Source organism: Nanorana parkeri, unplaced genomic scaffold (assembly GCF_000935625.1).
Source record: "Nanorana parkeri isolate BGI_ZX_2015 unplaced genomic scaffold, ASM93562v1 scaffold946, whole genome shotgun sequence".
In the NCBI taxonomy this organism is placed as follows: domain Eukaryota; kingdom Metazoa; phylum Chordata; class Amphibia; order Anura; family Dicroglossidae; genus Nanorana; species Nanorana parkeri.
In genome coordinates this window covers 620,908-622,452 of record NW_017307214.1, presented here as the reverse complement: position 1 = coordinate 622,452, position 1,545 = coordinate 620,908, and the positions used below count along the sequence as shown (strand labels likewise).

The 1,545-nt window shown below is 46.3% G+C and overlaps 1 protein-coding gene across 1 annotated transcript in view; it reads right to left on the bottom strand.

Annotated features, from left to right (window-relative positions):
* The window catches only part of FAM65C (family with sequence similarity 65 member C), a 113,536-nt gene that overhangs the window by 13,295 nt on the left and 98,696 nt on the right, over positions 1-1,545 (bottom strand). Inside the window, exon 12 of the mRNA XM_018566391.1 lies at positions 317-446. Coding sequence (XP_018421893.1) covers positions 317-446 — 130 coding nt within the window. The remainder of the gene's footprint in view (positions 1-316; positions 447-1,545) is intronic.

The following is a 1,545-nucleotide window of genomic DNA, read 5'->3' as shown; positions in this document are numbered from 1 at the left end:
TGCTGCCATCCTGGAGGCGGGGCGCATGATGTCACATACCGCACATGTCTGCTGGGGGGGGGCACAGTTGTCTGTTCTTGCCTCGGGCGCAAAAAGAGCAAGCTACGGCTCTGGCAATGAGGACACCTGATTAGCCCCTATTGTTGTGTTCTGAGTGCTGATGTACAGAGGGCTAATCTCAAGACATATCCAGGTATTTATATTAGCTGCATTCAGATGTCGAGATCACAACAGCCATTGGTCGATTTTGCATGGCACTCCAACTCTATGCACTCTATGAGCGGGTGGCTGGAAGGATTATGCCGATGATACTCACGGGGCAGAACTTGTCGCGGAAGCTGGGCGTGTTGGGCGGAGTCCAGTGGTACACGGACACTTTCCGGACGCTTGACGACAGCTTGCTGCTCAGCCCGGGCGTGGACAGGATCTTGTTGCTATCAAACGGGCTGAAAATAAAGGGAAATACCAATGAAGGAAGTGCAATGGTGATGCAAGATTTCATTTGCGCCCATTAGATTGTAAGCTCTTGCGGGCAGGACCCTCCCTAAGCTTTCACAGTACAGGTCATGTATTGGCGTCTTATGTCATCTCCCTGTATTGTACAACACTACAGAATATGAGGGTGCCATGCAACAAGAGCATGATAATGGTAAGTAGTCACCCTTACTGAGCAAGTAATTATAGCCGACTTACACAGACACGTGACCCTTAAAGGGCAATGCCGCCTAAAACTAATATTTCGGGTTTTGGGTTGGCATCTGAAAGAAGAAATACTCCATGGTTTGTTAGACATTTTGAAGTTGCCAGGGGTGCCTGAGGATGTCAGCCAGTGATATCTCGGTCACCTTTGTGGGAGCGCACTCTCAGCACAGGACATCGGGCTGGCTGGCACATATATGCACATAGGCGTGTGGTTGCCACCTGTCCGGGATTCACCTGGACAGTCCGTTACATTGCTGGTCAGTGTATATACCTCCATTACATTGCTGGTCAGTGTATATACCTCCATTACATTGCTGGTCAGTGTATATACCTCCATTACATTGCTGGTCAGTGTATAAACCTCCTTTATATTGCTGGTCAGTGTATAAACCTCCTTTATATTGCTAGTCAGTGTATAAACCTCCTTTATATTGCTAGTCAGTGTATAAAACTCCTTTATATTGCTAGTCAGTGTATATACGTCCGTTACATTGCTGGTCAGTGTATATACCTCCGTTACATTGCTGGTCAGTGTATATACCTACGTTACATTGCTGGTCAGTGTATATACCTCTGTTACATTGCTGGTCAGTGTATATACCTCCGTTACATTGCTGGTCAGTGAATATACCTCCGTTACATTGCTGGTCAGTGAATATACCTCCGTTACATTGCTGGTCAGTGTTTATACCTCTGTTACATTGCTGGTCAGTGTATATACCTGTGTTACATTGCTGGTCAGTGTATATACCTGTGTTACATTGCTGGTCAGTGTTTATACCTCCGTTACATTGCTGGTCAGTGTTTATACCTCTGTTACATTGCTGGTCAGTGTATATACCT